Genomic DNA, 26621 nt, shown 5'->3' with positions numbered 1-26621 from the left:
AAACTTTAAAGCTATAGATTTACAAATTGCGTCTTAATCCAGTTTTATCCCAACATAAAACCTGTGTTCTCTAAACATTCAATGTTTGCTTCTTAAGGAAAAGGAATGTAGTCATTTATCCTAATCATTAGAATCCTGGCTAATGATTTAAGAGTCTGAAACTCAAGGAACTTTTCATCAAAAGTGCTTGATATGACTTTAGAGCAGATCACTTTCTGCTCTTGAATTTGCCTTCGCTTCTCTTTCCTCATGCCTCATCTACACAGGGCATACTCAGATTGCTTATACAAAGCCTTACTGTTGTGTTTGGAAAATCATGATGTATGGTGAATGTGTTTGTACAACATGGGCTCATTCAGAAATAGAAGTGTGCATATGAAATTCCACAAGATTTTTAAATTAAGAGTTGATCTGGTAATTGACCAAAATTGACTATATCAATTTATTTATTAGATCTACTAAATAAGTTTATTCATTCATCTGCCCTCCCTCCCTTCCTCCCTTCCTCCCTTCCTCCCTTCCTCCCTTCCTTCCTTCCTTCCTTCCTTCCTTCCATCTATCTACCCACCTGCTCACCCACCTATCTGTCTGTCTGTCCATCCATCTATTCATCCTTCCATCTGACTGTCTCTCAGTCAATCCAGATAAGTTTTTATTGAGTATTTATGTGAGCCAACCACTATGCCAGGTGCTGAGAATTCAGTGGAAAACAAGGTAGATTACCCTGACCTTTTTGAACTTATATTCTTTGGGTGAATACAAGCAATAATCAAGGAAAGAATAAATAAAATAATTACCAATTGTGATTAGTAGTATGAAGAACCTCAACAGAGTGTTATGTATAATATGTTGTTTATCTGATTTTCTCAGTTGTCTCAGAAAACAAACGTGTGAAAGTCCCATTATAGGGCTCTTATGATAGACAGAAAGACAATTGTGTCACTTTTGTTTATCAGCTTACCTAAAGGCCTAGTTTACTACCAGGTTCCTAATCAGTATTCAATAAGTTATTATTATTGTGGGTTTCTGTACGCTCTCAAGCATTTATTGTGGTCTGTAACTAGTTCCGGTTTAGAAACTGTTACTAGTCTGTAATAAGTATAGAAATTGAGAGCAAGCATTTCGAAATTCATTTTTATTTTCTACTTTTTAAAGTACTGGTGGTGGATTGGAAACTAAAACACAAAGCAAAACTGTCCTTTACCACAAATAGTGTAAAAAGCATGATTTACAAGACCATTTGTTCAGCTCTCTTGTAAAAAGGCCAAATGATAAAAAAGAAATAGCAATAATGTAAGGGGAAAGAAAGAAACATTCAGTGCCACTAAAGGTTGAGCAGTTTATTCAGGGTTTAGTTAATGACTGCAGAAATGTTCTGTCCCACTCACAGCGTCTTCCTCTAAGAGCTGGGTCTGCGCTGGCATCAGAACAGAGTCAGCTCCCTGTGGGGCACATGAGGCACCTGTCCTCTCCTTGCAGTACACAGCCTTCTCACTTCCATGCTGTGTTCTTACAGTCTTTAAGGAACAAGAATAGTTTTTTCTTTTCCTTAATATCCCTTTTGCTTCCTAAAATTCTCTTCTTGCCAGTCAGAATGGATATAAGAAGTTGATTTGACAACTGTCCACGTGCTTATCCACTGAGGAGTGGCAAGGCCCAACCTGCCTTCCGTGAGAATGTGAACTTATTCTTTATTTTAGGCCTAAACTTGATGCTCGCTTATTTTATTATGGCAGTATCTAAATATTAGAACTGTTGCAGATTTATTAATTTTCAAACTCATATTCATGTTTGGAACTAGATCAAGCTATAGGTCTCTGCTTCTGGCTTGAGCCCATTCTCAAAAATTATGTGCATTAAGACACTCTATCTTTGTTTTCTTCGATGCAAAATGGGCATTTTCAACCTTTTTGCCGTTCGTAAAGGTCAGTGATAAATGAACCCAGCATCAGGGATCCAATCCGTTATGGCCAGTTTCTATATTGTCTTCCAGGGTTGCTCTGTTCCAGATCAATTTTGGTCAGAATTTGAAGTGTGCAAAAAGGTTTGAATGAATAAGTGAAACTTCCCCTGGTGATGATTTAAAAAACAAACAAAACAACAACAGCAACAAGAAAACGGTTCCACTGGGGTTTTTTATTAACGTTTAATACCAGATTACATTTATGGTATTGTATCTATCTGTCACACGAGTAATTCCATCACTTATGTTCTAGGTGGGCCTCTTGGGAAGAACTGGATCAGGGAAGAGCACTTTGTTATTGGCTTTTTTGAGACTGCTGAACACCAAAGGAGAAATCCAAATAGATGGTGTGTCTTGGGATTCAGTAACTTTGCAACAGTGGAGGAAAGCCTTTGGAGTCGTACCACAGGTAAGCCAGAAAGACTTAGCTAGTAAAAAAAAATAACTAAGTACATTTTTCCCTTTATTTGACACTTGCACTCAAATTCACATTTCCCTGCAAAATATATTCCCTATGTATCGCTGTCTTTTTTTTTCTACAATGCAGCCTTTTCATACGGAGAAAAACTACTTCTAGAAGTTTGGAATTCTCTGACATACAGTTATTGAACTATTAATAGTTTTGATAGCTTTTTCCAGAAGACATAAACCACAGCAGGAGCATTGGGGCTTTTGTTTTTATCAATTGTTTTTTTTTCTGCTTCAGTGGTCTGAGCTCCAAGTTAGCAATCACAGCAGGTTGAGAAATGCTTTGCAAGATATAAAAGATGCTGCTGAAATAACAAACACTTGGAAGCATGAAGTAGTGGAATTGAAAATAAAAAGTGTAATGATTGTTTTTTTTGTTCTTTGAATAGAATGAACCATGTCAGAGTAATCTGTAGCTTTTTTTTTTTTTTTTTAATGTCACTCTTTTATTTGCGTCACAAAGGATCTTCAGCCTCACTGGCTTAGTATATTCTATCTGTGTTATTGGGCAAGAGGACTTTTTAATTATGAGAGAAATAGCAACAGTTCCATTTTTAAATGATCTTAATGGAAACCAAGGAATGTCTTTACTGGGACCAAATCTGAAAGGCATGGGCTGTATATCTACTGGTGTTTGTTCTCATCTCTATGGATATAGTTGCTGTTTTAATATCTTTGTTCCCCTTGTACTAATGGGCACTGAATCCTTTCTACTACCATGGTCCTAACAATTCTCTACTTTTAACACAAAATTAAAATGCCAGGAGCATCTCCAAGTAGATGCTACCGGCTGCAAATCTAGCCTGAGAAAACAGCTTGTATTTCTTGATAGATTGCCTCTGTGGAACATTTGCTCCTTTCATCTAATGCGGCACTAAATATTGTAACTGCTAGACTGATGCTTTTAATTCATTTATCTAAACTTTGTCATGTTGCCAGAAGCTTCATCAAAAGCTTTTTCAAAAGTTCAGCTTTGGTTGAACTTTTGAAAAACAGTATTGTTTCTTCAGAAAGAAAAAAGGGATTGTCAGACGGTCTGAAGATAAAGAAACACTGGGAATACAAGTATCCCAAGGTGACAGCATTAGGCAAGATAACAATATTGAAGAGCATGGGATAGAATTTGGTTTTCTGAGAAGCATTGCCTTCAGTTGACTCTGTTTTCTGATCCCATTTTAAACTACAGTAGTGAAACTTTTGTTCTTTTTTGTTGTTTTTGTTTATACAAATTTGCCCATTAGAATAAGCAAAGCTCTAAGAAATAATTTCAGTTTCACTGAGAATCCTTTAGTTTATCTGCCATGTGATGAATAGATTTTTGTTTTATTGTATGTTCTATTTAGGAACCCAAATATGCAAAACGTAGAGGAAAACCAAGTGGGCTAGAATTATGAAAATTCTTTATCTTGTCTCTCTGCCAACATGAATCTTCCAAACTTGCCTTTTCCCTCTTCTATGGCATCAAGTTTTTTATAAACTAAACAAGAAATACTTTGAGCTACGCCTTTAAAACTGTGTAATCGTGCTAATAAAAATGCTTCTCATTGTACATGTTTATGACCCTGGTTTCTGGGACTGTCTTCCGGTATCACAAGGATGTCTGTAGACAGAAGGTACTATTTCTTGTACAGTGACATCTTGAGAACGTTAAGTGAATGCCCAAGAAAGAGAGAAAGAGGGTAAACTCCTCAGACCTTTATAACATCCAAACCAAGAGTTGCTTTTATTTTCCCAACTTTCCTTTGAAAGTTCAAATTAAGTAATTTTTTTCCTTTCCTGGAGTTTGATCTTTAAAAAGCAGAAAGAAGAAATTAAAAATCCAGGAACTATTTTTGTTTGCTTTTCCATCTTTTTTTTTCCCTTCCATCTTTCTGACCTTACAAGAGGTTCCCCCAAGACCTCTGACACTGAGATAACAGAGATCTCTAGGTCAATTAGTCACTTGTTTTCAGACACATGAAACAGGCACTTTGAACAAGAAACTTCCCTCTCCCTCATAGTGACCCCGAGACGTCAGCTGTGGAATCACAAGATGTCAGTAGTTTTGGCAAATTCTTGCAGTGTGTCTGTGTGTGTGTGTTTGTGTGTTCTTCCCTCCTGCAGCTAGAAAGCAATCTTAGAGAAGGTACCAGCGTGGAAAACAGGACATTGTGTACATTTCAAGGTGGAGCCTTCTTTAATTTGATCTACTTTACCTCTAAGCTCTGAGAGCGTGGAGAAGACAGCGAGGCCTATAGTCAGCGTCCCATTGGCTTAGGCAGTTGAACACCAAGACTTTTAAGTATAGTGATGGAGTGCCTTGGGTAATGATGAGCAAGAATCCAGCTCCAAGCTCTGTCATTGCTACCTTCACCACAGAACTGTAGCCTTCCTTCTTTTACTCCCACTGCTGTGCTTTTCTCTCCTTATTCTTTGGAATTCTCTATTACATGTTGCACACAGATTAAACTTTTTTACAGTAGCATTCCAGCTCTGTGATTTGCCAAGTCAAAAACCTTCTAGGACACCCCTTTCTTCACTGAATAACATCCAGATTCTTCCATTTGTGGTTTAGGTCCCTGATAATCTGGTCCCAACCCAACCTGCCCAGTCAGATCCACCACTCTTCATACCTGGGCACCTTTAAGTTTCAGTCAAGCTGGACTTACTGTGCCGTGAGATATACCTCACTTTTCTCGCTCATTTCCTCTGTCCGCGCACTTCCTCTGTCTGAGATGATCTTCCTTCACTGGAGTCACTTTGGCATCTCCGATGTTAAACTCTGCCAGATGGCCTTTTCTGACTCCCTCCCTTTCCCTGTTAACCCTGACTCTAACCCCAGCTCTCCACTCCCACATCCCAATCCCAGATGGGATCTAGAACTTTGTTTACAAATCTCTCCTGGTACTTCTCTGTGTCTTGTATTGGAATTATCTGTGTATTTGTTTAATTTCCACTCAGTATTATAAACACTTTGTAGACATTACTAGTTAAGGAAGCAAGACGTAAAGACAAAATCATCAACAATCAAAGAAATCTAGCAAGAAGAATAGAGTAGCAATGCTAAATTAAACATAGATTTTTTTTCCCTTACTGATTTTTCTATCTCTTATATAGCACATACAGTAAGTTACATGGTAGGAATTCAAGATGTATATTTTTCTGCTGAGTCACTAAATGCTTGCTCTCTTTTACAAGAGGCTGTGGTTCTACGAGTGTCTGGGTTTTCTTGCCGTATAACCTTATGCAATTTATTTAATTTCTCTGAGCCTCAATTTCCTTGTCCGTAAAACATGTATAATAGTAGTAACTACTTCATTGGGGTTTTATGAGGATTAAATGAGTAAAGGAATAAATAACTCGAAGTACTTAAACTACTCCCTGGCCTGTAGCAATTACAACACACTGTGTTATGCTGGTTGTTACTATTTTTTAGAGTTCCTTGAGGATAGAGAAGCATGTCTCTTTCATCTTTGTATTGGATTGGAAATGAACAAATGAGTATTGACAGTTTCACAAAGAAGATGATGATGAAGGTGGGCCTTAAAGGGTCGTAAAATGTGTAGGTTTTAGAAGGGTTGGGGGCAGGGAGTTGTGGAGAGGATATTCCAGGATCCTAGACACGGATATTGTAAACAGCTACAGAGGTGGAACTAGAAAGAGCTGTGGGGGCAAAATGGGCAGAGGAGGCCGCCTGTTAGGGAGCGTTAGGAGAAAGAGGGAAAGACTTCACTAGTACTAAAGTGGTCAAGGAGTGGGTTGAGTCTTCTTGAGCTGGGAGGAGGGTGGTAAAAGGGCAGCCGAAGAACATGCTGCGGCTGGCTGTGTGTGGACAGTGGAGCAGGCAGGATGGGAAGCAGGGAGATGGGCTCAGACACTCTCTAGCTGTGATGTGGTAAAAGCCTGGACTAAAGTGCAGAGGACAGTGGGCATTGGGCGTGGAGTGCCGAATTCAAGGGAGAAAAGAAAAATAACTAGTATGGACATTAGTGCAACACAATTGTACTATTTCTGAGCCTAACCATTTGAAATTTGTGATAATTTGGCCAGATCTGAAAATCATTTTTTAATGCTATTTCTGAAAAAGTGTGTATTAAAACGTAGTGTAAAAGGTTGTGAAACATTAAATGACTTTACAGAAACAATAATCTGAACACGTTACATGCAGTCATTTACATACAAATAAATGATAAGTACATCAAAATTTTAAAGTTATTCTCAAGTTGTTATCAACCTTAAACATTTTTGACTAATAAAATTCACCTTGTTTTTGTTCCTAGATGTTCCTAAAAGCAAAGCAGCATTTATTTTTAGACATTCTGTAATCCAACCTTAGGATCTCGATTTGTTCATATTGGATGAATTTTTATTGTACAAATTCAATGTATAATACAGTTTTGCAAACATTGCCAAAAGGCAAGATCACAGACACTTTGATGCTTATAAACATTTGAGCCACATTTTAATAAAACTGTACATTGTATGTGTATATATATACATATTGTGTATATATGTGTGTATATATATATTTTTCCCCCCTTCTGAGCCAAAACAAAACAACACTATATACTTAAGGAGTCATTCCTCCCACTTGTTTAATTTATACTACACTCAATAACCACAGAAGACAGATGCTTTTTTGTTTTTCATCTGACCTCCAAGGCTAAAGCATAATGCCTGTTGCTGTGATGCGTGGCCAGCCCTGAACGCCCCACACAGGCTCAGCCATCGCCACTGAGCTGAGCGGTTGAGGAGTCAGCTTCAGGGAAGAGATGAGTCAGGTGGCGAACAATGGTGCTCTCTTTGTTCTTCCTTGAGCCCCAAGAACTGTTCTTTGTAGTGTACATACATGATGACATTACATAAATATCAAATATTTGCACATCCTAATTTTCCTACCGGTGAACAGTTTCTTGAAAGAGAGGTAGAAGATCATTGTGATATATAATTTCCAGCGTATTTTTTGTTGCACAATCGGACTGTGCCTCCTTGGCCAAACCATATAACTTCTTAGGACCCTGGCTGTTTCATCCGTACACCAGGAAAAGGGCATAGGTGACCTCCAAGGACCTCTCAGCTTTAGAGATGAGTTTGTAGAAACACTGTTTCCAATAGTATAGAAAACAATGGGACACCCACTGGCACCCCTCAAAGCAAATGAGTGCCAGGTACTATTTGTCAGACAAGAATGGAATGTTTGATTAATTGTATGAAACTGAATTTTAACTGAACCAGTTTGTTCACTTAATTTTTCTTTAAAGTTAAAATTAAAGTATTATTTTAATGCTAGACAATAAACTGTAAACAAAAGACCTATAGAATTTCTGAATGGTATCAAATCCACTACATCTAAAACTTTTGGATGTCTAGTTTCAACAAAAACTTTCTTCCTTTGTAATTTTGAATATATATCTATTTTAAATAAGAGTAATATATAGTATATTGCCATACATTTATTATGTATAAATTATCAGGCTACTGTGAAAAAAGTTAGGCATACCATTTCTCAAGCAATTACAAACATCAAAGTTTTAATGCGCTGTTAGTACTATTCATTTAAACACTCTGGGTTGTGGTAGCTATTCTTTCAAAAGGAAGAAAAATAGTATGTGCTGAACTGTGGCTATGATGTTTCATAGTTTTTACTTCTTATGTTCACATCAGCCCATTTATTTATTCAGGCAGTGTTTACTGAGCATATACTATGTAAAGCCTGTGTGCTAATGACAGGGTACACAGCAAAGTTATGGTCTAGGAGAGGAGATAGACATTAAAAACAAAATGCTCATAAATGCATATGTAATTTTAATATTCACTATAAGCCGTATCCTACTGGACGACCTTATTCCGTGTTAAGAATCAAGAGAGATTCTCTGAGGAAGTGACATTGAACTTGAGACCTGAAGGATGTAGTTGGCCATAGGAAGAAGGTAGGGGATGAGATTCCCAGGCAGGGAGGATAGAATGTGTGAAGTGAACTGAGGAAGTGAAAGAAACCCAGGTGGCTGGAGGCTGGAGTGAAAAAGGGAGTGGAGTAGCCAAGGGCACTAAATGAGACAGGCGAAGTGGAAGCGGCTGCATCGTGCAGGGTCTGTAGGCCATCTTAAGGGTTTTACATTTTGCTCTGAATGTAATGGAAGGCCACTGTCAGTTTTTTTAAAGGTTAATGACATGATGCAACTTACACTTGTGGTGATTGCTTTGGTTGCTAAATGAGAGTGGGCTGGGAGGGAGGCAAGAGTGAAAGGAAGGAAACCAATGAGGAGGTTCTTAGAGTGTTCAGAGAAAGATACTGGTGGCTTGAACTATGTGGTGGCCGTAGAGATAGAGAAACAAATGGATTTGAGATATATTGGGGAAAACAATCCACAGGACTGATGATTGGTTCCTTTTAGGAGGATCAGGAAGAAAGATAAGTCATGGATGACTCCAAAGTTTGTGGATTGATAAAACGAAGGTGCCATCTATCAAAATGGGAAAGCCCAAAGTTAGAGCAGATTTGAGAAGAAAGGTAGCATCTCCCCATTTTACAGTAACACTAAGGCTCAAAGAGATTGGGTTCCTGTTCACAGGTATACCTACCAGGCCAGAGCTGCATTGCCACAGCACCTTAGCAAGGCACCTTGCCTTTATAACTTCTGTGTCTGCTTTGATGTTATGACACCTTTGGCCTCTACACAGTCCTCCAGAATAATGGCCTTTTCCGTTTGGCCAAAGTAAAATTTCCTATTGTGCTCTTCCATTGGCTATGTTAAGTCTCTTTGAAAGTTACAAGGTCACTGTAACCCATATAAAAGCCCTCAAGTCAGGTCCTGAATAGGAACAGGAAGCTAAAATCTCCACTCCCAGTGCAGGAACTGAGCCTGTGACCAGAAGGCTGGATAGCAGTGCTTGGATTATGACCATGCTGCCGAGCACTGATGGGCTCTTTATGGACCCAGTGGGCGGCACCTGTTCAACCTTTCATCTTTCTTGTGCTCCAGATAGGAATAAAAACTGGTCTGCCCAGGACTTGAGGCGTTTTGCTATGGTTATGAGGAGCACAGGTTTGGAGACAAACACTCTTAGGTTTGAATTCCAACTCTATAACTACTAGCTAAGTAACCCTGGGCAAGTCACTTAACTTCTCCCAGCTGTGATTTCTTCATGTACAATAAGATCTATTTCATTAGGCTGATATGAGGATAAAAAGCGATAACACATGTAAAGAGCCTTACCTGGCACATGGTAAGCCTGCCATAGACCGGAGCTCTGTGTTCTGGCCTCTGAGTTCCCGGTGGAGATAACTTTAGTGACTGAGGTAGTACATTGGCTTATACTTGGTAAACCCTCACAGTTGTTATTTCCTATGTTTCTCAATAATGCTAGAAGCTTTTATATAAAGAAACATAATATTAAAAGAAAACGTGAAAAACAGTAAATGGCAAAATTCCATTGGCAAGCCTTTGAACTTTAGATACTAAATAAACCTAATTGCTTCAATAATACATTGGCATTCTTGGAGCCACTTCTTATTTAATTCTCTTTATCAGAATCTCCTGATAGCACACTTTGTCTGCTCTCTTTAGCTTATTTGGACATTACTTTCATTTACTTGGAAGCTTGGAGGAGGATGTCCAAATATATCCATCATCTCTTATGAGTCATATATTTGTCTCTTATATTCACTTTTTTTTTAAAATTTTATTTATTTACTTATTTATGGCGGTGTTGGGTCTTCGTTTCTGTGCGAAGGCTTTCTCCGGTTGCGGCAAGCGGGGGCCACTCTTCATCGCACTGCGCGGGCCTCTCACTATTGCGGCCTTTCTTGTTGCGGAGCACAGGCTCCAGACGCGCAGGCTCAGTAATTGTGGCTCACGGGCCTAGTTGCTCCGCGGCATGTGGGATCCTCCCAGACCAGGGCTCGAACCTGTGTCCCCTGCATTAGCAGGCAGATTCTCAACCACTGCGCCACCAGGGAAGCCCTTATATTCACTTCTGTAAAGCAATGGAAGCATCCCTTAGGAACGTGATTTGATGCAGATTAAGAAATACCAGCATAAGTCTTGTTGCCTTCTCCAGAGGGTTCCTGTGATATCTGGCCACAACTTTGTTCTTTAAGCCATCAATTATGCCCCGGGGAATGAGGTTTCTAATGTGACTCTCCTTGAACTTGGCTGCCATGGTGAGGATACTCTCCTTCTGCCTGAGAGGCACAGACACCATTCACCTGGGGTGACTTACCTTGTGCAGTTCCTCACAGACCAGTTGGGCACTGAGCATTCTCTCTTAGTCTAAGGCAATTAGTGAAAACTAAAGCTTCAAAGAATTTAGTTCTCAGTTCTCCTGACTGGATGTTATTAACCAAAGGCAAAAGAAAAATGGTAAAGAAAAAAATGTTCTGAATGTTACGTCAAAAGTATTTTTCAGTTCACCCATGTGTACAGAGAGAGAGAGAGAGATCTAAATATTATTTTTATTGTTGCATCAGCATTTCCCAGTGAGACAGTGATTTTCTTTAAAAAAATTTTTTTATTCATATAGGCAGACCTAAGTAGACAGTGATGTAGCAAGTAGGGGTGATAGTTGTGCAATGCTCCTTACAGGAAATTTGATTGTCATTTTGCCACCTCAGCAGGATCCAGCTTGTCTGCCTCCCTTCCCTTCTGTGACATGCATTCAGTTAAACAAATATTTGATTTTCGTTCTTTCACTGATTTCTAAGTCGTGACACTCTCCTGTGTCTGTCTGGTTGTATAAGTAGAAGTGTGCCTTGGTTTTAGACCATATGAACATATGTGTTTGAGTGTCTGTAAATTCATAGAGTTTCAGAATCCCTGAGGAAGCTAGGATCATAAAAGAAATCCAAGGAAAATACATGAACAAAATAGGAATTTCTTCTAACAAGTTAATTATAACTCATAAACTTATAATTTTAACTTTAATTTTATATTATATTTGTTCATAGTAAGGAATATTACTAGGAATAAAAAGAATTTAATTTCCCACAACTTATAGTGATCTCAATTTCTTTATTCTAAGGACATTGTGATTAGATAAGTGTTAACAAGAGACTTCAAATGTAGCTGTAATATTTTATTTCTTAAAAAAGATACAAAGCAAATATGATAAAAATTTAAGAAAACTGGATGGTAAGTGCATGGATGTTTGTTGTGCTATTTTTTAAAATATTTTTTTCTCTGTGGAATATTTCACAATAAAATGAGGGAAATATACAAAGTTGTTTAGGTTATTCATGCTTTCCTCTTTTTTTATTGTTATAGAAAGTATTCATCTTTTATGGAACATTTAGAAAAAACTTGGATCCTTATGGGCAGTGGAGTGATCAAGAAATATGGAAAGTTGCTGATGAGGTAAGTATGCTCACTGAATTAATTTTGAAAAAGGTTGCTCATAACACACGAGTGGTTATCACAGCTGAGAGAATTTTATACACTTTGTGCATGTATGTGCATGTGTGTGTGGATAACTTTAAAATGGTAAACTCTGATATACCTCAAGCACCAAGTTTTCTGGATTAGACCTAGCCCTTTCCTCAGTAGTAAGTCTCCAACTATCAGCCCCCAGAGATAGTATACTTCGGCCTTCTTCCCAAATGCGCATCACTGAGACATGAACTAGGAGAGACCCAGACACCTACAGCACACCAGGATCATTCCCGACACAGAGGCGCATCTGTCCACACCTTCTCATCTACTCCCTGTCTGGGTTCTGAAACTTTCCCAGCACAAGAAGGAGGCTTTGGTTTGACATGATATACTTGTCTGGGAAGTATAGGTTTAGCACAAAAGGTTAATGATCATCCTAGAACACCTGCAGATGGCTACAATCTTCTCTGGAAGTCACCAGAAATCAACTGCCTTCAGAGGCTTTGGCTATGAGCACCTCCAGCCAAAATACCACATGACCTAGATGTGGCAGACTCTATTCCTTGAGGTCATTAGGACACCATAGGAAATACATGGATTAAAATGGAATCTAAATTCCTAAATAATACCCTGTATTTACCCACCAGGTGGTTCATTATAACTGAAGGCATTATATGGAGGAATTTAGGGTTGGGGGAGAACTAGAGTGGGATTCTTCGTTCCCTTAACAGACACCCTAGGTGTTAACTGATAATTCTTGAAATACAGGCATTATATTTAAGAAAAGGAGAACATAAATTGTTCCAGTTTACTAAACTTGAGGTTTATGTCCAAAGCTCTGGATGGTGGCAGAGTACAATTATGGGACCTAAGAACGTTGAGATGCAAAGGTCTTCTCAGGGAACAGCTTTATTCCATTATCTCTGACATATTTGGTCCTTGTTGTAAAGCCCAATTCTGTTTATCCCAAATGTTCTTTCCTTTGCTTCCTCCCTTCAGAGTGGATCTTGCCAGAAGCTTTGAAATGCCTGTGAGTGTTAAACACTTACCCATTGAGTGTCTAACCTTAACATGCCCCTAATAAAATGCACTTAGATTAACCGTCTTCATTATCAAAGTTTCCTTATTACCGAACAAACAGGGGTTTTAAAGAAAACATTAACTAAATTGCAAGTGACACATTTTAAGGTCTTTGATGTGACTTCAGAGAATGAACTATAGGAACACAATGTGGTGGGAGAGAAACTTTGAAAGGAAGACATTAGACTTTATAAAATCTGCAAGTATTGCCAAGTCACAATAAAGTTTACAGGAAATCAGGATCATAAAAATAATCTAAAATTTTAGAAGACATGGTTAAGATTTTAAATGCCAATATATGCAGAAATTTTACCTGTTTAGATTTTTATTTGATCAACTCATACTTAGGTGTATCTTTTTACTGATCCTTTTAAAAATAACTTGCTGTTCAAACACAGAGATGGGCTGCTGTCCTTACAGTACTGTCATGTGTTTGAGTAGTAGTGATAAATTTTTGTTGAGGAGGCCTGAGAATGGAGTACAGACAAAAAAGCAACATCCCAGAGAAGCAGAAAAGGCATTGGTTTACAAGTTGTGGGGTCTGGACTTTAGTCCTATATGATTGATCATATACTTTGCCCAAACAGGACCATTTGGGGAGGGGTCAATTTCTCACCTGGACAGGATAATGGGACAAAAGGTGTAAACCAGGATTGGCCAGGGCCAACTGGGATTGAATTTCATTTCGTCTAGTCCTCTCTGTGACCTTTGTATGACTTGTTTCTCTAGAGGGAAATGAATTGAATAACAGCAGAGAGCCAAACACTTGAATCTTATCCCAATTCTTTGTAACTCCCCTTTCCCTGAAACGGAAATCAAAAGTGTGCACGATGACAATGTCAGGCCAAGAAACACTCTATTCCTACCTTGCATTGGGCCCTGCACTCCAGTGTGAAACCTTATCTTTGCAGATCTGGACTGAACTGTGTGAAGCCATGAGGAACATGCTTAGTTACAAGCTCTAAGACTTGGAAGCAAAACTGGCCAAAGCAGCTTCCTTACCCTTTGTACCCTAGGCCCATACCTTCATCTTGGCACTGTATGCCTTATAATTCTATGGATGAATTTAAAACAAGTCCAAGGGAGGGAAAGAATTTCTAAGACCCAGAACTACAAAGATCTCATTTTCCCCTTCCCAAACCACTCAGGACCAGATAGCTTCTCCACAGGAGCACTGACTTTACCAGCTGTGTAGACCAAAGAGAATTTCAAAGGAGGCTGAATCTTGAGGAAAAAAAAGTTGACCCTAACATTGTGGTCTAATAAATTGGTAGCATTGCTGTGCATTTTCAGGCTAATATGTATAATGGGCCCAGCCTAAGGCCTGGCACATAATAGGTAGTAAGTAAATGTTAGCTATTGTAATCATGTTTTCATGAGGTCTTTACCTGGCCATCTCTTAAATGTTGTTGCTTACCAGAATCCTAATTGTTGTCTTACTTTACTTACTCTTCCTGGGAAATATCATGCATCCTCTTAGCTCTAACTAATACTTCTGTGCTGATGACTCCCAAACCTGCCTGTCTCCAGAGCTCCCTACCTGACATCTCAGCATGGACAGGCATCTTATGTCCATAAGTGAGTCTCTTAGCTGCCCCACCCGCACAAGTGTCCTGCGTTTCCAATTCCAGTGGATGGCATCACCAGCTTCTCATTGCCCAAAGCCAAGACCTGGGTCTCATCCTTGACTCCCAATTTCTCCACCTGTCTTCACATATCAAGCCCTGTCAAGACTGTCTCCTGTAAAAATCTAGAATGTACTCACTTTTCTCCATCCCCATCTCACACCACTACTAATTCTCATGTGGATTTTAGAAACAGGCTCCTGTCTGGTGTCTCTCTTACTGGCTGCCTACAGTTCATTCTGTTCTTTGCAACCTTGCATCTGAGCACTTGTTTCTCCCCTTCTTAAGGCTCCTTATTGCCCATTGGGCAAAGTCCACACTGCTCAAGGTGGCTTGTAACGTCCTTCATGATTTCATCTTTGCCTGCCTCTCTAAACTCCCTCCCCAACTGCCTCTGCTTACCAGGATCCAGCTACACTGAATTCCTTTGGTTCCTCTAAGGCACCATGTGCTCTCTGTTCTGCAGAGGTTTTTTCGCACGCTCTGTGCCTGGGGCACCCCCCAGTCCTTCACTGCCTGCTCCTCCTCCTCATTCAGGCCTCTCCTTACACATCACTTCTTCCCAGAAACCTGCCCTGATGCTCCAGGTGTGAGGGAGGATCCCCTCCTACGTGTCTCCTATACCTACACCCCTTTCACAGCTTTCTTCGCATGGGAGAGAGATTTACCTCTTAACTTGTCCATGTCCGCCACCGGCTTGTAAGTTCCTTGAGGGCAGAGATATTCACTGTGGTATTTCTTTGCTTAGAGTAGTGTTGGGCATGTGGTTGGTGTTCAGTAAACATTGATTGGATGGATGAATGAATGAATGAATGATCTGATTCATTTATTTAAATGAATAAATTAATGGTTCATGTGTAATGTATCATGCAGGTAGCCTTGTGATTGACACACAACGGGTATCACCATTAACAATGAGGACACTGAGCCCTGAGACATCTGAGGGACTTGGCTGAGATGGGTGGTGGGCGCAGAAACAGCTGTCTCCCTTGATTTCTGGTTCACAGGCTCTTTCGCCACAGTGAGCTTTCCCAGTGTTGTCCATAATCTCAGGCTCCTTCACCACAGTCTGTGTTACCCAGTGTCATCCAAGCAGCACATCTGTTGGTTCTAGAATGGTTTAGAATGCTTTTAGAAGGAAGACTTTTTGGTAATTGCTTGCTTTTTAGATTACTTAGAAAATAGTTTCCTTCCTTACACATCGATAGTCAGGTAAGCTATTTTAGAGGGCAAACAAAATAACAGAAATAGTGGCCTTTTAAGCAGAAAATTTGCCCTGGAAAACCTGTAGAATAGCAAAAGGAGTGTCTAAAGGAGTTGACAGAGTCTATTTTTATTACTGCCCAGTCCAACCACAGTTCACTTTTCTGATTTTTTTTTTTCATGTTTCCTTATCACAAGAGCAAACTCTTGCTCTATAATAACATTCCAGAGTGCAGCAATAGCAAAAGTCAACACTTTGAAGAAAATGCCTGGTCCTTTACAGACTGTAATACATTTTTTTAGTTTGATATGTCACAAAATAAAATTTCTTCTTTGTAAATAGCAGTTTGGAAATACATATGATTTATTAGCTCAACCGCATAGAGCTGGCAAATTCTTTCTTCCCAAAGTTCTTTATATCCACAAACTTTTGATGCTTTGATTTATTTGTAATGCTAAGTTGGAACAAAAATACTTAGAAATGTTTAGATTCCAGTAATTAAAATTCACCTTAGTTTGGACAGAGCTAATCTAAAGTTTGTATTTTTTTTTTAATCTGTTGAAAAGTGGTTTGTGACAATAGTGTAAATAACATTATATTGGGAATATATATGTATATGTGTGTATATACATGTATATATTTAATTTTAAAGAATTCTGCTGTTAAAGATCACTAAATTAGATGATCTTTGTAGCAAGTTCCCTTTAAGTCTTCCCCCCCCCCCCCCATAGCTCTTTTCTCTTTTAACAGTAATTTCCCACTTACTATTTTTCTCCCTGTCTGAGCCATGAGTTCCTTCAAGGCAGAGCCTTGTGTTATTCATCTTTGAATTCCCAGGTCGGCCATAGTGCCTAGACTTTAATAAACTCTCATTAAGAGTCTATTAAGGAATACATGACTAAGCACCCAAACAATCATGAGGTTAATTTAAGCCATTCTTATCAGCACATGGAGTTGGTAACAAGAACTTTATATCTTTTAAAAACCAATTACTAGTCTATCTTCCTTCCCATTTTCTCTCCAAAGCCTATCACAATATCTGGCAGAAAATAGGTAATTAATACATTTGTTAAATATTCACTGACTTCAAATTTAAAGTTTTACTAACTTATGTTGACCTTTCTCTAGTGAATATGATTTTAAAAGATTTTTACTATACTTGATAGTGAGTAAAACAGTTGAGATAGGAATGTGGCAAAATGCACCCTAGATTGGTCTGTGTCTCTGTCACTCATTTTATACAGTTTTCTTCTCTAAATATTGACAGTGCTATATATTTAGGTACTTATTTACTTGTGTTAAGAAATAGTTTCATTTGGGTAAGAACCACACGCTTTGCTCAGCTCTCTATCACAAGAAAGTACAAAGTATAACACACTAAAGTAGCTTTCCCCGTATGGCCTTAGGAAACTAGGGTATGATTGGTGTGAATCTAAAGGGAGACTACATGCTGCAACGTTCTTACCAAAGTCTCAATCTTGTTACTAAGCATGATGTAAATTACTAGTATTGTGACACTTCCTGCTAACTTGCATTCCAAGGTAACTTGTAAAGGGAGAATCTTACAAATCATACTGTCATACCAGGGAAGTGTTTCAGTGGCCAGGCCCATGTCTTGGGATTTCCCAGGCTCTAACAATACTAATAGTTAGGGTGGATTAGGTGCTTACCACAAGCTACACTCTGTGGCAAGCTCCTTCCACAAATTATCCCATTTAATCCCCATTACAAGCCTTTGAAGTCTATCCTAGCATTTTCTCCATTTTTTTCCAGTGAGCTAAGTGAGACTTCCAGTAACACATCTGACAGCATCAGCCAACGAGTGGTGGAGTGCAGACTGAAAGCCACTTCTGTGTGACTTCATAGCTCCAGTCTTTCATCAGTACTTTTCTTGATGCTTAATTTGACTTAAGAAAAATTCTGAAGTATTTCTGATTGATCTGAAAGGAAATACTGACCTATCAGTGTTAAAGAACTTCTTATTTTATAATTTGTTTATAAGGGGTTTTATAGAGTCTTAAAGATGAGAAAATGGAGGCACACCAACAGGTGAAGTGACTGGTTTTAGATCACACTCCATATTGGGGGAGCTAAAACCAGCACTCATTCATTTACCATTTGTCATTCTTCCTTAAATTGGATTTATTTGTCATTCATCAAAACTGTGTTTGTTTTGTTTGGCCAGCATTCCAGGGGCTCAGTACACAATTGTTGAACAAATGAATGGATGTGTTGAGGCTGACAATGTGTCTGGCATTGGTACTGAGCTAAAGAGCACATGTCTTTACCCTCAGGAAGCCAACAGTCTAACAGGGGAACTTGCACCCATGCTTCTGTGACTATGTGCCTGACTGCCCTAGAGGATGATCAGGAGTATTTGGAATGGTGCTCCCGGCTAAGCAATGGCACCAACCTGAGAAGGTCAAAGTGTATAGGGAACTACAAGCTGAGTGTTTAGTGCTGCTGGAAGTAAAAGTGGAGGGGGCTCGATTCTGGATGCCTTATGTGCCATGTGAGAGAGTTCAGTTATTCTGTCAGCAGGAGAGCCACCATACGATTTAAAACAGAGAAATGATGGGGTCAAACCTATATTTTAGAAGGATCCCTGTGAGGTTGTCAGGTGACAAATCAACTTGAGATTACAGTATGAAGCTTAAGAGATAATAATGGCCTGGCCTAGGGTTGTTGTAATAGGGCTAGCACGGAGATGGAAGATTAAGAAGTATTTGGAAGAGGTCCAGGGCTGGAGATAAAGATGAAAAATCATTCGCTTATCGGTGGTAGTCGATACTCTGAGCATGAATGAGATCTCAGAAGGAGCATTTGGAGAGTTGGCAATGAGGAAAACTAATATTCAAGGGACAGGAAGAGGGAGAATTACCTACATGTGATAATAAGAAGAAATGTCCATAGAGGGTGTGGTTTCTCATAAGGCAAGGAATAGATGTTTGAAGAAGGGAAAAAAATGTTCTATGGTCTCAGGCAGTAGAGAAAACAGATACACACTCATTATTTAAGATTTCTAGATGAGAAAAGGAGGAGACATTAAATAATGGCTAGGGCTTCCCTGGTGGCACAGTGGTTAAGAATGCGTGTGCCAATGCAGGGGACACGGGTTTGAACCCTGGTCTGGGAAGATCCCACACGCCGTGGAGCGGTTAGGCCCGTGAGCCACAACTATGGAGCCTGCACGCCACAGCTACTGAAGCCAGCGCACCTAGAGCCCATGCTCTGCAACAAGAGAAGCCACTGCAATGAGAAGCCCGTGCACTGAAATAAAGAGTAGCCCCCACTGGTTGAGACTAGAAAAAGCCCGTGCGCAGAAGTAATGAAATTGAAACTGTAATTTAAAATCTTCCAACAAACAAAAGTCCAGGACCAGATGGCTTCACAGGTGAATTCTATCAAACATTTAGAGAAGAGCTAACACCAACCCTTCTCAAACTCTTCCAAAAAATTGCAGAGGAAGGAACACTCCCAAGTTCATTCTATGAAGCCACCATCACCCTGATACCAAAACCAGGAAAAGATATCACAAAGAAAGAAAATTATAGACCAGTATCACTGATGAACATAGATGCAAAAATCCTGAACAAAATACTAGCAAACAGAATCCAACAACGTACTAAAATGATCATACACCATGACCAAGTGGAATTGATCCCAGGGATGCAAGGATTCTTCAATATATGCAAATCAATCAATGTGATACACCGTATTAATGAATTAAGGAATAAAAACCATATGATCATCTCAATAGATGCAGAAAAAGCTTTTGACAAAATTCGACACCCATTTACAATAAAAACTCTCCAGAAAATGGGCATAGAGGGAATCTACCTCAACATAATAAAGACCATATATGACAAACCCACAGCAAACATCATACTCAATGGTGAAAAACTGAAAGCATTTCCACTAAGATCGGGAACAAGACAAGGATGTCCACTCACACCACTCTTATTCAACATAGTTTTGGAAGTCCTGGCCACGGCAATCAGAGAAGAAAAAGAAATAAAAGGAATACAAATTGGTAAAGAAGAAGTAAAACTGTCACTGTTTGCAGATGACATGACACTATACATAGAAAATCCTAAAGATGCCACCAGAAAACTACTAGAACTAATCAATGAATTTGGTAAGGTGGCAGGATACAAAATGCACAGAAATCTCTGGCATTCCTATACACTAACAATGAAAAATCAAAAAGAAAAATTAAGGAAACAATCCCATTTACCATCAGAGCAAAAAGAATAAAATACCCAGGAATAAACCTGCCTAAGGAGGCAAAAGACCTTTACTCAGAGAACTATGAAACACTGATGAAAGAAATCAAAGATGACATAAACAGATGGAGAAATATACCATGTTCTTGGATTGGAAGAATCAATATTGTGAAAATGACTATACTACCCAAAGCAATCTACAGATTCAATGCAATCCCTATCAAACTACCAATGTCATTCTTCACAGAATTATAACAAAAAATTTTACAGTTCGTATGGAAATACAAAAGACCCCGAATAGCCAAAGCAATCTTGAGAGAGAAAAATGGGGCTAGAGGAATCAGGCTCCCTGACTTCAGACTATACTACAAAGCTACAGTAATCAAGACAATATGGTAGTGGCACAAAAACAGAAATATAGATCAATGGTACAGGATAGAAAACCCAGAGATAAACCCACACACATATGGTCACCTAATTTATGACAAAGGAGGCAAGAACATACAATGGAGAAAAGGCAGCCTCTTCAATAAGTGGTGCTGGAAAAACTGGGCAGCTACATGTAAAAGAATGAAATTAGAACACTCCCTAACACCATACACAAAAATAAACTCAAAATGGATTAGAGACCTAAATATAAGACCAGACACTATAAAACTCTCAGAGGAAAACATAGGAAAAACACTCTTTGATGTAAACCACAGCAAGATCTTTTTTGACCCACCTCCTAGAGTAATGAAAATAAAAACAAAAATAAACAAATGGGACCTAATTAAACTTAAAAGCTTTTGCACAGCAAAGGAAACCATAAACAGGACAAAAAGACAACCCTCAGAATGGGAGAATATATTTGCAAATGAAGCAACAGACAAAGGATTAATCTCCAAAATATACAAAGAGCTCATGGAGCTCAATATCAAAAAGACAAACAATTTAAAGACAAACAGTTTAAAAAATGGGCAGAAGACCTAAATAGACATTTCACCAAAGAAGACATACAGATGGCCAAGAAGCACATGAAAGGATGCTCAACATCACTAATTATTAGAGAAATGCAAATCAAAACTACAATGAGGTATCACCTCACACCAGTCAGAATGACCATCATCAAAAAATCTACAAACAATAAATGCTGGAGACGGTGTGGAGAAAAGGGAACCCTCTTGCACTGTTGGTGGGAATGTAAATTGATACAGCCACTATGGAGAACAGTATGGAGGTTCCTTAAAAAACTAAAAATAGAACTACCATACAACCCAACAATCCCACTACTGGGCATATACCCTGAGAAAACCATAATTCAAAAAGCGACATATACCACAATGTTCATTGCAGCACTATTTACAATAGCCAGGACATGGAAGCAACCTAAGTGTCCATCGACAGATGAATGGATAAAGACGTGGCACATATATACAATGGAATATTACTCAGCCATAAAAAGAAATGAAATTGAGTTATTTGTAGTGAGGTAGATGAACCTAGAGTCTGTCATACAGAGTGAAATAAGTCAGAGAAAATACTGTATGCTAACGCATATATATGGACTCTTAAAAAAAAATGGTACTGACGAACCTACTGGCAGGGCAGGAATAAAGATGTAGACATAGAGAATGGACTTGGGGACACGGGAGGGGAGGGGGAAGCTGGGGCGACGTGAGAGTAGCATCGACATATATGCACTACCAAATTTAAAATGGTTAGCTAGTGGGAAGCAGCAGCATAGCACAGGGAGATCAGCTCAGTGCTTTGCAATGACCTAGAGGGGTGGGATAGGGAGGGTGGGAGGGAGGCTCAAGAGGGAGGGGATATGGGGACATATATATGCGTATGGCTGATTCACTTTGTTGTACAACAGAAACTAACACAGTATTGTGAAGCAATTATACTCCAATAAAGATCCATTAAATAAATAAATAATAGCTAAAGGAGAACCTGGAGGCAAGTGAGGGGTTTTTGTTTTAAGAGGGGAGAGATGTAGCAGGTTCACAGGCTGAAGCCAATAAAAAGCGAAAGTTGAAGAGAGAAAGAACACAAGTCCTCCAGTTCCTCACCCAAGAGCCCTTATTCACATTCTCAGCTGGTTAGATCCAAAATTAGTTTTATGTTTGAGTCTTCCAGGATACATGAGAATAGTCCCCCTTGTCTAATTAATATGTTTACTTTCCCTACCATCTCAGAAACTCTTTTCAAACATAATGAATTCCCACAAAGTGAGGTTGCTTTAATGAGAAATCCACTCAAGGAAAGGAGTATTGGCTGCAATACATATCCTGGGCACAGTTAATATTTATTGAACAAACACAGTGATGTAGGCCATCTCCAAATTCATCACTGAACTCATGAGAGTCTGTCTTAAGGCCATTATCTCATTCTGCCTGTATTACAGGTAGGTGGGAACACATCTTACCTCCCAGTACTAAATCCCAGACTTCCCAGGGGCAGGATATAATCATCTGTGTATCTCTTTAGGTCTCAAACACTCAGCAACGCTTGGCAAAAATATATATGTCAATGCACATTTATTTGAATAAGTGATATGAGGCAAGGTTTCATTTTTTATCTTATTTCAAAAGAATGGGTTTCTCTATCTCATTTGCTTTTTCAACCTATTTATTTTTCCTATCTAGTTTAAAAAAATAAGCTATTGACCCTAACACAACTCTCATATTCCACCCCAATATTTAAGCACCTTTAAATCTCCAGTAATACACCACTATTTTAACTCCAGTTATCTTTACTTCATAGTTTCATGACTTTCTTAAAGTCAGTTTTTATGAATTAAAGAGATGAGTAGTGCATTGCCATATGTGTTTTTAAATGGCTCCTCAGTTGATTTTTATTGCTGCCTTTCATGCTCTATTATTACAGAGTAGAGAATGGAAGGTAGCATAAAAGAATCTGTCATGATAGAGTAAGTAACTGCATTCTATACATATTATCTTTTCTAGCATGTATTCAATTGTGTTATAATTATCTGTGTATGTCTTTATAAACCCTGAGCTTTGCAGGGCCCATGGGCCATTTATCATCTCTTTAATCCCTATTGGAGGACACCTGGCATAGAATAGGCACTCACTGAAAACCTCATGAAAGGAAAAGTACAGAGCTGAAACAGTCTGTAGACTGATGCTTTAGAGCTGCCAAGATTATACATAGTCTTTTGTTCAGTGAAAGCCAAATAGCAGGAATGGTGGGGGGTTGTTATGAAATTTAAACTTTTGGAACTCCTATCTTTTCAGATTATCAGCCTCTTAAGTGTTTTTAACCCTGCAGTATGTGAACTACCCCTCCTAAGCCCAGTGTTTTCCCTCTTTCTTTTCTGCAGGTTGGACTCAGATCTGTGATAGAGCAGTTTCCTGGGAAGCTTGATTTTGTCCTTGTGGATGGGGGTTGTGTCCTAAGCCACGGCCACAAGCAGCTGATGTGCTTGGCCAGATCTGTTCTCAGTAAAGCAAAGATCCTGCTGCTTGATGAACCCAGTGCTCATTTGGATCCAATGTGAGTTTCAGAATTCCTGCTATTTAATAACACAGGGGGAAAAGAATCATTGAGACATACTTCATATTGACACAAATTTCCATCAGGCTGTCATGTCTGCAAGCAGAAGACTACCTTCTAGATATGAAATAATTGCCCAGTTACTACTTGACATGAGCACAAGTACTTATTTCCTAGTATAAGAGCTGTGTACTCTCTTCTCAGTGTAATTTTGCAATTTCATACAAACTCTTCCCCGTTATTGATGTGTGATAAAATATTTAGTTACTAAGCATACTTGGGTCCTTAGGGTTTTCCTTACTATCCCATTTATAACATAGGAAGTATTTATAGCACAAAATAAAGAACTACTATTGATGCTACATAATGAAAAATATACTTATTTGGGAAACTTTTTTCAAACTGTGAAATTTTTTCCCAAATATTTGTCCTATTTATTTATGAAAACTTAGAATCTGCCCTGTGGTTGGAAAGCTGATTGTGACTGACTCTATTGCAACATTCTGTTAAAAGGATTCAAGGAAAGATAAGTAATTTAAGGAATTAAATTGACAGAAGAATAGGTATGTTATCAAGGATAGAGACAGATTATTAATGTTCTGTGATGTTATATGCGGTATTTTTTTCTTTGCTAGAACATACCAAATCATTCGAAGAACCCTAAAACAAGCATTTGCTGATTGCACAGTAATCCTCTCTGAACACAGGATAGAGGCAATGTTGGAATGTCAACGACTTTTGGTGAGTGTTTCTAATTTACCTAAGATCTCATCTCTCCTTTGACTCTTGATAACAATCTGATATGTGCTGGTTCCTGCAAGTCACAGCAATGTACAAGCTCACAGCTATCCAGCTTTACTCAAAATACCTGCCCAAGTTTCTCACTTTGATGTGTGCAACGAGTTGAGGTTGGATTTCAGCAAATCTAAAATAACAGCTTATTACTAAATTACATTAATAAATTGGAACATCTATACTTTTTGCTTCTTTCATTTGGGGATCAAGTCATGAAAAAGACTAAGTCCTGATGCTTTCAGTAACTAAATCTCCCATGGATGGGGTCCAGGACAGGCCTGGATTGTCTTGCAACCTGATGTATGGTTTTAATGCAGTAGTTGAAAGGTTTATTTCATTTTTCTAGCTATTATTTGGAACTCAGCTTAGTGCGTCTCCCAACCACCTTCTCATTGCGGTTTCAAAACTGTCACAGAGTCTCTCAAGTGATGTTTACAAATTCCTTTGAGTTCAGCCACAAGGAAATCCTGAGGATGATGTATCACATCATTTCTGTTAAGGCTTTTCAGGCTCCTGGAGGTAAATGCTTTCCTTACTGAAGGATTGTTATTACCATTATTATTACTAAGCTTCGAGTGACAAGTTAGGGGCCGACTCACAACCTCTTGCCCAGCTACGGTCAGGCTCAGCTTGAACATGTGAAGGAGGCACAGTAACTCAGGCACATCCTGACCGATTTGAAATTGTTAAGCTTCAAATCCACTGTTGACGCGGTTCAACTCTTTATGGTGCTGTGGACTTACACTCATTTGTAAGGTTAATGCATAAGGGATCTAACATGAATAATTCTTGCTTTCAAAGCCCCCTTAGTTCCTCTAAAGTTCTCTGAAGAAGCACATTGTTCAGTACTATACCAATTAAAAAAAACAATCTCCCAGCTTCTAAGTAAAAAATTACAGCTAATTTCACAAATGGTAGAAGCTCCGTAAAGCACGAGGACTCAGCAGTGAAATGAGCTCTCCCTGACTGTTCAGACTGCAAGCCTCTGGACGGACGCTGTGTGTTCTTTCTGGCTTTCCTCATCCTCTGAGCCTGTGCCCTTCTTGCCTTGCTTTGGTCCGCCCTGCCTCCTTGTCCGAGATCTCACTAACGGCCACTTCCCTAGGTCATAGAGGAGAATAGAGTACGGCAGTACGACTCCATCCAGAGGCTGCTGAGCGAGAAGAGCCTCTTCCGGCAGGCGATCAGCCCCGCCGTCCGCTTGAAGCTCTTCCCCCACCGGAACTCGAGCAAGCAGAGGTCTCGGTCCAAAATCGCTGCCCTGAAGGAGGAGACGGAAGAAGAGGTGCAAGAAACAAGGTTTTAGAGAGCAGAACAAAGGTTTGCCTGGGACATTCACGCATGGAGTTGAAGAAAAAAAAAAAGAGTTTCTGCCTCAGGAAACAAGGATGAATGATGTTTTTTAAAAAAAGGAAAACTTCGGGTAAGAGGAATTAAGGATGTTCCGGTGGATGAATGGCTTCCTGGCAATGGTCAAACCGTGTGACAGGTACTTCAAATCCTTGAAGGTTTATACCGCTTGTAATCGCAAGCCAGCTTTTCCTGAAAACTTTTTCCTTTGGTCGTCATTGGAAAGGTGACTGTAAACGTCAGCCAGCTTAATTCTTCAACTTATTGTTTAGTGAAACTTACTCATTTGTATTATTGAAGAAGAACTGTAATCATACTACTTAGAGATACAATTAAGTAATGATAACTGGAAACTTTAGTAGCTTATATATGTTTATATACCTTTTTCTCCACTTTCTCCACGATATTTAAAAACACAGCTATATTGTCTGTTAAGGATTCAGACCGCCCCGTTTCCAAGCAAGTAATGGAATGCTGTGAGAGTCACAAGACAGCCCATCAAAATGTGCACCACATAGCACCTAAGTATCAGTCAGGAGACAGAACTTCCCGATCTTGGAAATCAGGGTTAGTACCATTCAGCAATACCCAAATGCAAATAAATCAGAAAACATCCCTTATCTGGGAAATGGGCTGTTACAGTCCCATGTAGGGAACAAGGATGTAGCTCCCTTGATTTGGAAGTGAAGATGTCTGCTTCCAGAAAGTAACAAGCTCATAAGACTTCTGAACTGAAGGATGGCTGGAAAAACGCTTTAATGCAAATTGGTGCAGGAAAACCCTTCATCACACAGAAGCTCCAGGTAGAGAGTGTGTAGGCAGATAGGCTGTGGGCGCTCCAGGTAGATGTACATGAAATTCAAAGATCTAGATATAGAGAGGGTGATGTGGTGTGTTTTCAGGCTACCTATGTGCACTTCATACTGTATATTACTGAGCAGGATAGATAATGGACACACTGAAGTAGAGTCAATCTTGAATTAGTTTTATATGCTTCTGTTTTATAATTTTGTGATGCAAATGAAATTTTCTCTAGGAAATATTTATTTTAATAATGTTTCA

The 26621-nt window shown here is 39.1% G+C and overlaps 1 protein-coding gene across 1 annotated transcript in view; it reads left to right on the top strand.

The window, feature by feature from the left end:
• Positions 1–25863, top strand: part of CFTR (CF transmembrane conductance regulator) — a 200316-nt gene extending 174453 nt beyond the window's left edge. The window contains exons 24-28 of the mRNA XM_059932516.1: positions 2217–2372; positions 11674–11763; positions 23242–23414; positions 24050–24155; positions 25315–25863. Of these exons, the coding sequence (XP_059788499.1) occupies positions 2217–2372; positions 11674–11763; positions 23242–23414; positions 24050–24155; positions 25315–25515 (726 nt within the window). The 3' untranslated portion in view covers positions 25516–25863. The remainder of the gene's footprint in view (positions 1–2216; positions 2373–11673; positions 11764–23241; positions 23415–24049; positions 24156–25314) is intronic.
• Positions 25864–26621: the final 758 nt, after the last annotated feature.

Source organism: Balaenoptera ricei, chromosome 9 (genome assembly GCF_028023285.1).
Source record: "Balaenoptera ricei isolate mBalRic1 chromosome 9, mBalRic1.hap2, whole genome shotgun sequence".
In the NCBI taxonomy this organism is placed as follows: Eukaryota; Metazoa; Chordata; class Mammalia; order Artiodactyla; family Balaenopteridae; genus Balaenoptera; species Balaenoptera ricei.
Note: the sequence above shows the minus strand (reverse complement) of the source record. Positions and strands in the feature narration are given on the sequence as shown.